General features: G+C 43.6%; 1 protein-coding gene across 1 annotated transcript in view; it reads left to right on the top strand.

Annotated features, from left to right (window-relative positions):
- The window catches only part of LOC147725615 (uncharacterized), a 152,909-nt gene that overhangs the window by 97,857 nt on the left and 40,073 nt on the right, over positions 1-14,979 (top strand). The window contains exon 4 of the mRNA XM_086964470.1: positions 7,081-7,329. Coding sequence (XP_086820596.1) covers positions 7,081-7,329 — 249 coding nt within the window. The remainder of the gene's footprint in view (positions 1-7,080; positions 7,330-14,979) is intronic.

The raw sequence follows: 14,979 nt of genomic DNA, 5'->3' as shown, positions 1-14,979 counted from the left end.
CAGTTTACTATATTTAATTGAATGTGAAACGTTGGGAGTGCCGGGGTTTTCTTTTTGACTAATGGATGCTGATAGACCCGCTGAGATTAACTTCATCCGGAATAGATCCTGACTTGGGAAACCCCACTGCCATTTAACCCAGTGAACTGTGCCTTATAGTAACATCTACTGAAGTAATACATCTAGGCATTTTTAACATGGAGTAAGCTTTTCACTTGTCCCTCAGATGAACCAAGTCACGAGGAGCTTTCTAAACCATGCTGTTGTAATTATCAAGGTGTTTTCATGTCTTATCCCCCCTTCTTGAATTATATTTGTTGGGTATTTAGATATACACGTTTACATGTAAAAGCATGTTTATTGATGTCATTATTCTCTGCTATAATTCAGTAATAATAAAGTTTGCTTGAATATATGCATCTTATTTTATATTTATTTATTTAAAACATTTATATAGCGCAGCTGTCACCTTGCAGGTATCCTGGCGCTGGAAAAATGACTCCTAAGGTGGAATGTGATGGGAAACTGAGAGCGGGTTGCCAGAGAAGTAGTTAAGGGAAAAGCCAGGTTTTAATACGCTTTCTGAATGGAAGGAGTTGCGATGTTTGGCGGATGTCGACAGGCAATCTATTCCATAATTTTGCAGCTGCCACTCTGAAGGATCTTCCCCCAGTCCTGACCTTGTTGAATCTTGGTACAGAGACAAGGCAGGCTGAGGCTGAGCGGAGAGTTCTGGTAGGGATGTACCAGGTGAACATGGCTTGCAACGATCTGGGCCCGACTCCGTGTAGTGCTTTAAAAACAAGACCGAGTGCTTTGAAAGCCACTCCCTGCTTCAGAGGGAGCCAGTGCAGCTCGACTAAAGCCGCTGTGGCCGAGGATCTCCTGGTCCAGCCAAGGGCTAGTTTGGCGGCGGCCGTCTGAACTCTTTGGAGTCCGTCTAACAGTACAGCTGGGGACTCGAGCAGCAATGCGTTGCAATAGTCAAGGCGACTAAGAATAGTACACCTGACTATTAACACTCTGGCCTGTGCGGGAAGAAGTGGCATGATCTTGCGTAATGAACGCAGTAAGGCCGAGCAGGTGAACACTGTTTTCGCGACCTGCGTTTCCATGCTAAGCTTGTTGTCCATCATGACACCTACGTTGCGGACAGTGGTGACCGGCTGTGGTTTTTCCGGGGCTTCCGGGGGCCAAAATTCGGTAGGGAACAGGCGAGGAATCCGGCTTCCAGCGCAAAACAGAACCTCGGTTTTGGAGGAGTTAAATTGCAGGGAGTTTTTGTGCAGCCAACCAGCTGTGTCTCTCAGGCAGTCGTGAAACGATTCTAGAGGGATCGATTCTTCCCCCTCCCAAGAGAGGATGAGCTGGGTGTCATCCGCGTAGTTTATGGCTTTTAGCCTAAGGGATTTAATTAATGTGACTAAAGGTTTAAGGTAAACGTTAAAAAGAATGGGGCTGATGGACGAGCCTTGAGGCACCCCGTGGGGCACTGGGGAGAAGGCAGATTGAAAGGGGGGAAGGGACACAGCCTGCTTCCTGTCCCACAAGTAGGACTGGAAACAAAGCAGGGCGGTGCCGTCAACCCCTGCCTCCTTTAGTCTCTTTAGCAGAATCACATGATTGACCGTATCGAATGCGGCAGACAGGTCCAGTAAGATCAACGCTACTGCCTGGCCCCTGTCTGCACGCATACGAAGATCCTTCATGGCCGTGAGGACAGCTTGTTTCATTGCCATGGGCTGGACTCAAACCAAATTGGATGTCGTCCAGAATGTGATTTTGCTCCAGATGTTTAGAGAGACAAGAACTCACCCAGCGCTCGGCAACTTTCGCCAGGAATGGTAAGAGAAATAGGCCGATAGTGCGATAAACACTCGGGGTTTAATGAGGGTTTCTTCAACAGCGGGGTGATAAGTGCCTGCTTCCAAGGAGACGGAACAAATCCGTAACGCAGGGATTGGTTACAAATCCTGCAAAGGGTGCAGAAGAGTTCTGTTCCAAAAGCTTTCCAGGTTTTTGGGGGCAAAGGGTCGAGAGGGGAACCCGAAGTGATCCCATGCGCCAGTCTATCGAAATCCGCTTCCAAGATAGGGGGAAATTCCCGCAAACATTCCATGGGTGGGTGCCCTGGGTTCACCGGATCAAAGTCAGTAGTGACAGCCCCGGGGCCGTTGAGACTATCCAGTGAGGGGGAGGTATTCAGGTTGTGGATAATGGTCTCAATTTTATCCCTGAAAAACAGTGCGAGATTATCGCAGAGTGTTTGTGTAGGAGGGATTGTTTTTTTGGCACAGTCAGGGTGGATGAGGTTGTTAAGAATCTGGAAGATGCTTTTGGAGCTATTAGCGGCGTTGACTATAGTGGAGCAAAAGTAGGTAGATTTACTTTTAACAATTGCAGATTTGTATTCCAGGAGTTTATTTTTCCAAAGTAATTTATTTGTGTCGGAGTAACCTTGCCTCCATTTCCTCTCGGCCTGTTTACAGGCTAATTTGAGGACTTTCAAAGAGTCGTCGAACCAGGGGGCTGATGCTCTGCCCTTAGGTTTACATCTTTTTAAGGGAACAAGGGAGTCAGTAGTTGAGGATATCCTCGTACAAAAGGCCTTGTAATTGTCCTCAACCGGATTAGCGGGGGAAAAGCTATCTTCCACGTGAAACACTGCACCGGTAGAACTCAGTTTATCCAGAGCTTTCCAGTCTCTGTACAGAAATTCTGAAGAGGTGCTGTGTGCCGGCATTCTAGCCCTTTTACTGATAATATAGAATTTGAGAAGGGCATGATCAGTCCAGCCCATAGGCAGGATGTCGTTCAGGTGTACTAACTGAGGGGTAGAGAAGATAAGGTCGAGTCGATGACCTGCTTTGTGAGTGGGTTCCTTAACCAGTTGATGGAGTCCCACGCTTTCGCAAGAGAGCAAAAGATTGTGCAGTCCAGTGTCCAGACTACAGTTCGGCCAGAGGTTGAAATCACCTAAGATGATTAATTTGTTGTGGGAGGTTGCCATGTTTGTGAAGGTGGTGAGTAGCGATTGTTGTTGTTGGGAGGTGAAAGTCCCTGGAGGTCGGTAACAGATAATTGCCGTGAAAGTGGCTCCAGTGTGACATTTTATGGAGAGGCCGAGGATCTCGGTCCCCGCGACCGGATCCATGTCTATGATGTTAATGAGCCACGAGGCTCTGTAGATAATACCTACTCCACCACCGCAGCCTTTAGGTCTAGGAAGATGCAGGATTTTAAAGTCCTGAGGACAGGCCCAGTCTAGTTCAATGTCACAGTCGGCGTGGGTCCACGTCTCGGTTAGGAAGAGAACGTCTAAGTGATGGAATTCAATAAGTAATTGAATTTCATTAGCGTGCTTTGGCAGTGATCTGACATTAAGAAGACCTCCCAGGAGCAGACCCCTACTGGCGAAGTCATGCAGTGGAAAGGCAGTGTCAGTGAAAGTAAGATGACCTTCGTGCGCATACTCTCTCAGATTGAGCAAGGTCTCACGAGTATAAAGCGGGGGGGGAGGTCATAGGCCTCGTGAGTATCAGAGCAGAGTGGTCCGCGCTAGTCGCGTCCTGATCGCGGACAAGCGCAGACGAGCTTGCCTTAAGCGCACCTTCGGCGCGCCATCGTCGCGCCCGCTGCGCTTCCGGCAGAGACTCATGATTTATGGTAGATGCTCTGGGCGTTGAAGTGAATCCTCTGTTCCTTGTGATTGTTTAATAATGTACAAGGTTTCATAGTAGCTGCTAATTCACTTCTCGTTTATTGTTAAGACAATGAGCATGGCTCTACAGAATATATGTAACTGAAGGAGTGCCAAGGCCTTTTCGAATAATTGTTCTGAAAGGTTCAGCAATGAGCAGATATGTTATATATACAAACAGAAGAGAATGTGAAAAGATGGAGAGAACCTTAATGCACACAAACCTGAGATAAAAGTCATACCGTATAATATCACCTTTCTTGGCAGAAGTTGTCCCTCAGTCAAGATAATTATTCTGCGAGAAGAACACAATCCTTTCAGACAACCATACATGAATGCTCTACAATCCACGTGTGGTGTTAGTATTTAATAAAACACTAAAGAAGAATTACTTGAAGGAATTCAAGTCCATGTGAAGGGTCCTTGAGCACAGACCCATGTCCTGAATCTTGAATGCGTATCCTTTAGTCTCTGATCGGATGATTCTGAAATCTTTATCCGTCCTTAACATTGTGTTACTTGACACAACTAGTCTTTTTCCTTTAGCCAAGGCCTTTTTAATTGAAACTCAAATTTCAAGGGAGTGCTTGAAGGAGGGAGATACCAAAACTAGAAGCATCTGGTTAGCGCACTAAGCTGACGTCTGTGTGAAGGCCCCAATAGCTAGACCATTAACCGGTGAGATGGTCGTAGTGGAGGCAATTGCACTGGCTGATCAGCCAGGTTACAGGGTTCAAAGTTGTTGGAGGCTGTCTCTGGCATGGAGTTCCAAGAGTGATTGCTGGCTGATCGATAAGGGTCCTGGGTTCAAGTATGATGGCAGCTTCCAGTTGAAGAAATTCCAGGTTATTCTTGTTGCAGGCGGCGGGGCTCAGAATCCAAGGATGGTGCTGATGGAAGGCACAGCTCTCGCTCAAGACTGATCAAGGATGCCAGGCAGGGGACTTAGTTTGAAAGCTGTATTTATACAGTTGTTTATCTAAAGTCTCTTAGAAGATAGCAGAGTGTTTCCTGTTAATTTCGATGGATGTCTCCAGTGTAGAATAGGGCCGGAAATTGAAGGTTCAGTAAACCAACATTAAACACAGGAACCTTCCGAAAGATAAGGTAGTTTTTCCTGTCAATTAGAAAGCTGTCTTTGGCACACTGGCAGAAAACTGAGGCAGGGAATGGAGGCCTTTACTTAGAAATCAGGGCAGCCGAAAAAAGAAATGCCAGGATACCCTCCAGGGTGATAGTGCGCTTTACAAATATACATAACAAACAACAAGCAAGCATACCAGAAGACCTTGAGGTCAACAGGAAACTTGCCTAATTACCACCTGTCAGGGCAGTTGAACAAATAATTAGATGAGCATCAGACGACCTAAGGTCAGCAAGAACCAGAAACTTTTAAATAATTGGCACCACCTGTTAAGCAGTTAAACTGATAAACAGACAAGCATTAGGCATCCATGATGTTGGCAACAAAACAAAGGATTTTAACTAATCAGCACAATCTATCTGCATGTGCACTTAAGTTAACAGATCTTGAAATGATGCACCTAAAATAAAGTACATAGCATGCCTAAATAAAGTGCACAGCAGAGTACATGGCACCTGCTCAACTAGAAAAGAGGGAGTACCGACTGGGAACAAACAGCACAGGTAGACCGGAGAATGACACCTACGATCCCCATAGAACACAACATGTACTGATCTAGCAAAGTAAAACGTTAAGAGATCCCAGTCTTTGGAAACAAACGCAAGGGATTGCCCGTGACCGCTTACTATGGAAGAGGGCCTCCTAGCGTTTCAAAAGGTTTACAGTGGTCAGACATTGCCCTTGAGAATAGTTTCATAGCCACGAATGTCCAAAGCAGCTAATGCCAGCGTGTGATTGGCAGAGGGTCTCTTCCTACGATAAAATAAAGTTTTCTGACTGTTCCTTTGCTGCTCCACATAATTAGGCAATCACCCTTAGTTTGATGTTGCAGAAAAGGACTACAATAGATGTCTGAGCTGATTAGATAATCGAGAATTGCCATCATAGCGGTCACAATTTGAGCCCAAAAATGCAATTTGTATCTGTTTTAAATCGCTAATCAACCACAGCCTTGTGGTTCCAAGAAGAATGAAGTTCTTGAAGCTGGAAAGAATAGTGTTAAAACCAGTGTTTAATTTGAGCCAGTGGTTTCCAGTGTTTGGCACCAGCACTTAACCCGGTAACTGCGGCTGTAATTCCTCCGCGGTGCGGGCGTTTCCTTGCGCGGGCGGGGCCGCGTCGGCCGTTGGACGTGCGCAGCACTACGAAGGTAGTGCTCGCGACGGCAGCACGCAAGGGGTTAATTGTCAACACAAGCATTTGTGACAGTCTTCCACAAGGTGGCGCTGTCTGACTAATCTATAGATGACCACAACAGTTAATTAGCAATTCAATATACAATAAAAATGGCTGTTACCTGCCGCCCATGTCATTCTTATAGCTATGGGGGCATGGAATAGTTCGAAGTGTCACACTTGTAGGAGTGTGATGGTTAGTAGTTGTGTTCTTACTATCATTGGCAGCACTAACTTTTTTTTTTTTTTTAAATACATGTTAAGCACTGGTAAAAACACTCTAAAGCATTGCAATATGCCAGTGTTATGGTCTTTGGCTGTGGTCTACACTCTCGAAAGTTTACTTTATCTTAGGTTTTACCTCTGCAAGTGAATTTTTTAATTACTTGTTAAAGGTTCTCCACTTAGGGTAGAGAATAGCATACAAACTGATTTATGTAGATTACACTACCATAGACCTTGGAATGCTCCTGATGTATACACGCTTTGTGTGTAGGTCGCCCTGGATCTTGCGGTCATTTACCCAATTTAAATAGATTAGGATTGGGTTTGACTGTTTCACCATCAAAACGAGAAGGTTTGTTTGCCTGCATTCCACGAATATACCTGGATTGCAAGTGAGGTATTTATTTTTGGGAAAAATGTTCGGTTTACACTTTTGTACATCCAAAATGTATTAATTAAAACTATAACTCAAGAATGTATGTTCTGGGTAGGCTGCTTTGGGCGATGATGTGGGGCGGGGGGGGGTTATTTTTCTTGATAGAATCTATCTGTATCTGCCAATGAACTTCCGATGCTGACTGATGTGCACTGTTATGGAGCCGAGTTTTACAATAAAAAGATTTTCACACAAAAAAACTATAACTCCAGTGAATCTTGGAGTCTTTGGCTGATTTTATTTGTTAATTGCACCAACATTTCTTGGTGTCATTCAATTTTCTATAATACAAATCTGATCTTGGCAACTCAATTGAACTTTAAGATCTTCCGAACACGACTCCCATTTGTTATTGAGCTATTGAATTTCTATCTTTTAAATATGGTCTGTTTTCTTGCAGATCCTGCCTGCAACGTTTCAGTTGTAGCCACACAGTCTGAAAATAATGTATACCTGCACTGCCGCTTCACTGGAAAAGCTGTCTCTGTAGTCTGGTCGCACAATGAGAACAGTTTACCAGCCTCCCAGTTGCTGTCGGGTAATCACAGCTTGCAGATCCCCAGTGCAGAAGCCGTCGGATACGTCCAGTGCAGCGTGATGTGTGGTGAGAGGGGCTGGCAGCACGCGGTCTACAATTTCACGATTGACGGTGAGGCTCAAATGTTTTTTTTCCTTGTATTTATGTGAGACGTTGTCTGCGTTCCTGACCGGAGTTGATCTTCCGGGCCCAACCAAATACATAGCACAGCTTCTATATATCCCTTCCAGAGAGCTAGATGTTGTAAAAATGGGTTGGAGACGCGATTCACAGAATGGTTCTCAAATTGTCCCAAATAGATACAAGCCAGGCTGGGGGCAAAATTTGCCACCATCGAGGTCTCGGAGACCTGTAAGTACAGTTGATCTTGATAGCAGAAAAAAATCTTTGTCAAGGCTAGTTCAATACATTTAAGAATAAATGACGGAGGAGAATCATAGAACCACTCACACTCCCCAAGTGCACGTGCTGCTGCTACCGGCGTGGCATCTTGGGGATGCTAGTGAAGCGTGATGCAATGTCAGTCGTGACCAAAATTGATTCCAAGGTACTGGAGTATCAATATGCAACCGCTCGGCGGTGTTCTCGGATGCATTGAGTTGTGGGAGGTAGTTATCCTTCGGGTCCTCCCTGAGTGAATTGCTGGTACGAGTCCACCTGGCAACCACTTAGTCCAGTGCATTTTGTTGAGGTGGAGATGTGTCCAAGTACCCTGATGAAATTGCCGCAAATTTGTTGGGCAATGAAACATGTTGGTCGTTAAGGTTAAAAATTGTCAGTACATGCCGTGTTTTTAAATAGAGTATGAACACTAGTTAAAAATTAAAATATGTGAGATAAATGTTCACATCTCTATTTTAGTGCTTGGGGTATTCACATTTGTTTACATTACGGGGTCTGACTAATAAGTTCAGCTTATTTTATCTCATATATGTACATCCCTGGACCCGACCGAAACGGGCAACACTATTTTTCTGCAAAATATGTAATTATTTTTTCGTTTATTTATAGCTTTCTAACTTACACTCTCAGCTCTATAACAAATATTCCCTTCCATCTATAAAATCATGTATCAAAATACTTCACCCAAATCAATTTCTCATGTTTTTAGAAATCACCTGGAATGACCAATGTCAGGTTGCTGTTCAACTACACTTTATTTCCTAACATACACGATCGATCTCACACACGTTTCTCTCGTTCTTCCTAATTGATTTTTTTTGATCACTCGCTCTAAAATACTTCTCTCGCTTGTAATAACTTGAAATGGTCAATGCAATTTGTAAATTATGCGTCCATATATTTTCTGATTGAGGTGTTTTGACATACTTATAACTACCACCTTTACCTACAATGCATAAACTTACGTTTCGGTCATTCATTTACTTAATTCATTGTACATCCAGGATGCCTTTAATGTTCATGCAATTTATCGTCCATAATCACTCCCATTTTTGCTGATATATATATAGTTCCACAAATTGTGAATAATATCTGAACCGCATTGTTTTTGTGAAATATTTTGATACAATTGTTTGTTTACAATAATGCTTCATATTCTTCTTGCCTTCCATGTGCTTCTTGTCCTTATCTGTGTCTTTTTTCTTTTTCCTTTTTTCTCTCTCCTACTCCCTTCTCTCTCTCGCTCTGATCGTTTACACCTAAATATTGTGTCCAACGTCTTACACTGATGTTAAAATGACTGTATGATGTCTTTTGTGTTCGCGTCCTTTCTTCTTCTCTTATGTTTTTTTTCTACAAACCTATCCCCCCTTTCTTTCCCTTTAAATGCCATATCTTTTGTTCTTTCCTCTTCCTCACCTCCTATCCCGCATTTCATCCTTCTTTTGTTGACATGGAGATACACAAACCCCCCCGCCCCCCACACCCCTGACCCATCGCTTTTCTTTTGTTCTCCATGAATGTATGTACAGCCCTGAGGAAGCCCCAGACAGGATGGCCATGTAAAGGGGTGAAACAAGTGTTGGCTGTCAGTTTGTTTGTTTATTTATTCTTCACGCACTCTCACGGATAGAGTGACAACACCTTATAAACGACCAGCAAAATGAACTAATGTCAGATAGGAATTTTTTTCCTGAAGGAGTACGAAATCAGGTGAGTACCAACCAGTTGCTCCATGGATGGTGCTTACTTGATGCACTGTCTGTCTCGCCTCACTTTTTTTCTTTATAACTGTTAATGTGCCCATTTTGAGACCGTTGGCTGATGGGCCGTGACCTGATATGGGTAGTTGATGATATTTTAGTAATGATTAATGCATATGGGTGGGCATGGCTAAATAAATGTAACGGTAGAAGTAGACCAGGATGAAATTTGGTGGTTTATTTAACAGAGTGCTATTTATTCGGACTTCTGACAGAATACGGAAACAGAATGTTCTCACAGGGTCTGGGATTTCTATAGTCTGAGGTAGTGTCTCCCGGTTCGGGGCTTGTTGATGCTCCACGTTGCGCTGGGCCAAAAAGAAGAGAAGAGAAAGAAAAGAAATATCAGGAAGGGTTTTCTCCTTCCTTCCTATGTCGCGGGATGCAGGGGAAGTGAAGGGAAGTCACCACCGTCACCAATGTGTAGCGCTCTTATGGCAAATAACGGGCTTCCTAGGCTTTCTCACCCGTACCGCCCCCAGCCTTCCCCGGAACCCAGGTCCCTCCCTGTAACAGTCCGAGTCTTACCTTGTTAAGCCACGACCCTTCTCCTGGGCCGTGGCGGGCTTCAGCGTGGTGCCAGCTAGGGTCTGGCTGCCCTTCTCTTAGTTTGTCCGCTCTCTCGTCCCGTAGTGAAAACTTCTCGGCAACAGCTGGCTCCGGCTTCTCCTGCGATGCGTTGTTCCACGGCGGCACTTCAAAGTTCGTCACCAGCGTCTGTTCCTCACAGGCAGGTCCTAACGAACGACGTTCTCCCTCGGCGTCTTCCTTTTTCAGAATGTCTGCACCACGTGACCCCATCAGCTGACCAGCCTAGGCAGAGGAATTAAAGGGGCCGCATTCGTTCTGTGAACATAGAATGGGAGAACAGTGAGGGGAAAAGTGCCCCGAGTGGGCATCCACAGAGTCCATGTCCTCACAATAAATTAGCGTAGCCTTACCAAGGAGTGAGATATGATACCCATTTAATGGAAACTAGAGATATGTGTTATAGGCTTTTTTGTTGTGAAGCTTATGAGCGGAGGGTTCTCCTGGTTATTAATTCCCTCTTTTGCTCCTCTTTTGAGGAGTGACACCTCTAAATCTACCAATCTGGCTTGGTTCAGGGAGAAGTACAGTTTCAAGTTTATTTTATTTGTTTGAATAATTAAAATCTTACAAAAATGCTTAAAATATCACCAAGTATAAAGGAATTTAAAACACTATACACAATTTTTCTCATATCGCCTAGTTACTAAAGTTCAAGTCTTAGTATATTTTAGGATACATTGACCTGATAGTTCAAGAATTAATCTTCAGATTTTTTACTAACACATAAAGATTTTACAAATGTAGAGTTCATAAATATATCTTTAGATTTTAGGCATGCCATCAATGCTTGTCTACATGTCCTTACTCCACGAGCATTGAATAGTCTCTTAAGAGTCATTTTTCCTTTCAATTTCTAATTCAGGACAAAGATATAATAAATATATCATATTCTCTTGTCCACATTTACATAACCTACATATAGTGTTCTCCTCATTGCTCTTCCATGTAGGTAAATGACATAAACCCGACAATAATCCAAAACATGCTCTGATAGAGATTTATTTTGCTGCGACCATAATGTTTCAAGATATTCTTGTACTTTTTTTTTCATAGATCCATTTATAATTGGCCATGCGTGTCTTCTTTTTACAAATATATCTTTATCTTTTATCAGCTACAGTTGATTAGTGAGTTTAAATGTTTTTTTAAAACTTTGCGCAATAATTGTATTCTCCCAAATTGGTGTTACACCAAATTCTTCCTTTGCTTTATTTAGATAGGACCAGGCTTGCAGTTTCCGATTATCTTTGACTTCTTGCCATAATATCTGGGACATTTGGTTTTCATGACCATTTTTTTCGGATCCACACTTTAAGGGCTTGACCTTTTCTTGCATACAGCTGGTTATTTATCCCAAATTCCAACCTCATCTGCGCTTGCGAGGCACTGTTCAGTAGGCGAATTAAGATTTATACGTTTTAGCAACTGCGTTATTAATTGTCTCCGCATCTTTCCCGTTTAATACCTCACAGCCGTATGTCAGGGTAGGTAGTAATTTTGCCGATATGATCTTTAGTAAAGGACAATGCAGTTATTGTTTTTTGTATAATCCTAAATGCTGCAACCAAACTATTAGCTTTCCTGGTAATATCCTTTTTCTGTGGAAGAAAGTTTCCACTGCCATTAAATATAACTCCAAGATACCGGTAGGAATCAACCTGTTCTAATCGAGTTTGTTCCAATGTCCATTTGCATTTATTTTTAAATCTTGTATTTTTTGTAACTACCATTACTTTGGTCTTAGTTTCGTTTATTACCATTTCATTTTCTTTTGTGTACATTGATATACGATCGTTTAATCTTTGCAGGCCAACTTTAGTTTGACTTAAAAGTACAACATCATCTACGTACAACAGATTAGATATTTTCTTTCCAGCTAGCCTCGGCGGATGTGCGTTAACTTCGTTCAGTGCAATAGTGAGATCTGCTATAGATTAAAAAGCAGTGGAGCAAGTACGCACCCTTGTTTTAATCCTCCAGTCATATGTATTTCGTTGGTTAGTATTCGGCCATCACCAATTCTCCCCTTGACCCAATGGTCAGAGTACAATAATTGTACCATTTTTAGTAGTGAGTCTGGAATTCCTTGATCCTTAAGATTCATCCACAGTGGAGAAGTAGTAGTAGTAGTATGAGCTTTATTCGATATACAAAATATCACAAAAGCATATACAATCTGATAAAAAGAATTAAAAAGAATTAAAATATTATACAACAATTTTAAGTTTCGACATGCATCATACTACATTTTACAGTGCTAATTTACCTATAAAAATCATTCATATCAAAAACAAAACACAGACAATTAGATATTGGCCATTTTGTTAGCTAATACACTGTAACAGAAACATAGCAGCAATTGAATTAACCATTTGATATGCTAGAACCAAGCTCTTTTCTCATAGGATGGCAGGACTGATGGGGCATGCCGCCTTTGTTGCCAAGATCTGATTTTCTATCAACCATGCACAGCCTAGAAACTTGGCCACCCCGCAGATCAGTGACAGAGAGGATGTATCTGTACACAAAATGCGGAGTGCAGCACGATGGTTCATTGGGCCAATCATTTGGCAGACCGGCTTGAGCCACTTGGCTCTAGCCGATCTGTAGGCTGGGCAGGCGAATAAAAGATGGGCAGTTGACTCATTGTGATAATCACAACCAGGGCAAGGCATAGGTGTCGAATGTAGCCCTTTCCAAGAGGCAGTTGCACTGTTTATGGGAAGAATCCCGAATCTTAACTTCAAAAACAGAGCTCTCTCCCTAGGGATCTGTATAAAGTCCAGATAGGGCTCCAATCTGCAAATCGATTTATGTTCAAAGAACCCCTCGGTAAGTTTCCCCATTTTGGTGTTCAGAATCTCGTTCGTCAGGACCCAATCCCAATAAGCTCCTTTGAGATCCTGCTTTGACGGGGGGCTTGACTGACCCAGGCCTCCTTAAGGCCTAAGGCCATTAAGAGGTGTCGGAGGTCCATTATCAACTTGATCCTGTTCCCCGTATGGGCTAACATCAATTCATCCAGGGCCGCCGCATAATTGGACAGTTCAGCGGTCCTTCTTATGTGAGCCCAAAAGAGAAGAGGACGCAAACGTACAATGTCATGGATGGAGCACCTTCCAATATCATAAAATAAGGGTTTCAGGGGTGTTGAGACAGGGAGGAAAATAAGATCTCTCATGAACTTGTTTTCAGATTTGGCAAGTTCGCTAACGTTCTCAAAGCCCCCAAAGTTCGGACCCATAAAGGGCCGAAGGAAGTGCTTTGCCGTCATAGACTGCAAGCGCAGGGGCTACTGGCCTACTCCTTGATAGATGTTGCTCTCTAATGATAGCCCCAGAGGCCCGTTTGTGGTTTGAGAGCATTTTGGCTAAATGGGAACCCCACCTCATATTCTTAGAGACACGGATTCCCAAGTAGTCAAATGACTCGACAGTGTCCAAAGGGGAATCATTTAGGGTAATGCCATTTTTGAAACGTTTGGAAGGGTTGATTGCCATAAGTTTGGTTTTTGTTGTATTAATTGTCAACCCCCGGGCCTTACAGAAGTCGCTGAACCTGATAAGAAGCTTTTGGAGACCCCTCGGAGACTTGGAGATCAGGAGGGTATCGTCTGCGAACAGGAGGGTTGGGGTCTTCTCCCCCGCCAGTAAGGGAGCGTCTGCTGGTTCTTGGTTTAAAAAATCAACCACCCTGTTGATGTATAAAGAAAACAGGGTGGGAGCCAGCACGCATCCCTGGCGGACCCCCCTGTTCACCACGATCCTCTCCGTCAGCTGCCCCTGTGTTCCCCACCTATTTTTGCATAGTTGTCATTATGCAAACGTTGTAAAATGTCGAGAACCAGGGGTGAGATTCCTAGTTGTTGGAGGACATACCAAAGTTTCTCCCGGGGCACCAGGTTGAACGCAGTCTTCAGATCTATGAAGGGCAAATACAAACTGCCTTTCCACAAAGAGATTTTTTTCCAATAGATCGTGAAGAATCTGAACACCTGGTCCATTGTTCTCACCTTTTGCCTAAACCCTGCTTGAAAATGGGACAGGATTGATTAATTGATTGATTGATCCTCCAACCATGTACCAATCCGAGCAAGGAGGACCCTGCCAACCACCTTCTGCACGACGTCGATTAAACTTATCAGCCTGTAGTTGGCAGGGTCCTCCCTGTTCCCCTTTTTGAAGATTGGGACAACCTCGGCTCCCTTCCAGGAGTCTGGGACGGGCGATCTCCTCGCTATTAGATTCATTAACAATAGGATGAATGAGGCCCAAGGCTTAGGGTCGTACAGGAGCAGGTCACCAGGAAGGTCATCCTGGCCCGCCGCCTTTCCGGGAGCAATGCTATCCATTGCTAGCTCTACCTCTTGGAGCTCAAAACCATCTGAGTTGAGATCAGAGGCAAAGGGGATTATGGATAGATCAGATTCTGAAGGGGCAGAATAATCAGCATCCGAATAAAGATTAGAGAAATGGTCCTGCCATTGTCGAGACGTAATATAGTTCAGAATTGGGACAGTATTACCTCTGGTCCTACTATTAATTAGGTCCCAGACGTTTTTTGAGTCCTTCTGCAAGAAGGCATGCTTTAATTCCTGCCAATGATCTTCTTCCCCGTTACGTTTAGCTTCCACCTGAGGCCTTGAATTACTCCTTCCTTGCAATTCTAATCGCTAAGGAATCTTTCCTCCTAACTGCGAGTGATAGGGCCGCCCTCTTTTCCCTACAACCCTGAGAATACCATGGGTTGGATGGCCTTACCTGATCACGTCTTGAGCTCACTTTCCCCTCAACGATAAAAAATGAGCTCAATTTTTCTATTGAATCTTTATAGATCAGGTGGAGATTGGGTTGGGCCCCCATTTCCCTGGAAAGCATCCCAAGTTCCATGTTCTTAACCTCTAAGATCTCCCTAATGCTTTCCAGTTTGTGTTCCTACTTTGAGCCATTTAAGGCGTCTATTACAGTTAGAGGGAATTACCTCTCTGGTTGACAAGACAGGGGAG

Source organism: Lissotriton vulgaris, chromosome 3_2 (genome assembly GCF_964263255.1).
Source record: "Lissotriton vulgaris chromosome 3_2, aLisVul1.2, whole genome shotgun sequence".
In the NCBI taxonomy this organism is placed as follows: Eukaryota; Metazoa; Chordata; class Amphibia; order Caudata; family Salamandridae; genus Lissotriton; species Lissotriton vulgaris.
Note: the sequence above shows the minus strand (reverse complement) of the source record. Positions and strands in the feature narration are given on the sequence as shown.